Here is a 736-nt window from a genome sequence, read left to right as displayed (position 1 = left end):
GTTTATTAGCTGAGGGAGGGCTGGAGGCGGCTGCATTCCGACTCACAGACTGGAACATTTCTGTGATCCGCTGTAATGCACTGGGAGACACTGGGCACATTGCTGAAGTTTGACTCATAGGGACCGGGAGGGGGAAAGAAGGGGGGAAGGTTGTGGGGGGAGAGGAATGGGAGGAAGAGAGGAAGAGGAGAGGAGGGAAGGAAATCCCTTGAGAAATTTCCTTAAAAAAAGAAAACTTTCAAAATCAGCACCACCCCCACCCCCTTTTTCTTTTAATAGGAACAGGCTGGACCCTTCTGTTCCCCTCAGCAGGCGTGGGGGGGCAAGGGAGAGGGCTGGGCAGTGATTCAAATCAGATCCTGGAACTTTCCTCAGGCAAGTCGTGTTGGTGAGGGGTATGGGGGGAGCACGGGGGTGTCCGTCTGGGATTCCTTGCCCGAGACTTGGGACTCCACGAGGGTCCCACGGCCCTGCGTGCGGCTGTCTGCTGGTGGGCCGTACGTGCACGCCCTGGCGAGCGCGGGGGTCCCTCCCAGAAGTGTGTCTGCACGGCTCTGCCCCCGTGTAAACAGGGCTGTGCGCTCGTGTACGCCGTGTATGCGAGGCGGCGTGCGCTCAGGTATCTGGGTTTCCGGGAATTGTGCGCCTCGGGCTGGGCGGCAGCGCGGCGACTGCGCGCGGGTCGGGGCCGCGTCCCACGTTCCGGGGTCGGGGCCGCCTCCCGGGCCGCGCGGGG

The 736-nt window shown here is 62.1% G+C and overlaps 1 protein-coding gene across 1 annotated transcript in view; it reads left to right on the top strand.

Annotated features, from left to right (window-relative positions):
* The first annotated feature begins 582 nt into the window (after positions 1 to 582).
* Positions 583 to 736, top strand: part of HDAC7 (histone deacetylase 7) — a 35,566-nt gene continuing 35,412 nt past the window's right edge. Inside the window, exon 1 of the mRNA XM_034646533.1 lies at positions 583 to 619. Coding sequence (XP_034502424.1) covers positions 598 to 619 — 22 coding nt within the window. The 5' untranslated portion in view covers positions 583 to 597. The remainder of the gene's footprint in view (positions 620 to 736) is intronic.

This window comes from Ailuropoda melanoleuca, chromosome 16 (assembly GCF_002007445.2).
Source record: "Ailuropoda melanoleuca isolate Jingjing chromosome 16, ASM200744v2, whole genome shotgun sequence".
NCBI classification, from domain to species: Eukaryota; Metazoa; Chordata; class Mammalia; order Carnivora; family Ursidae; genus Ailuropoda; species Ailuropoda melanoleuca.
The sequence above is the reverse complement of the archived record's forward strand: the minus strand, read 5'-3'. Positions and strand labels throughout refer to the sequence as shown.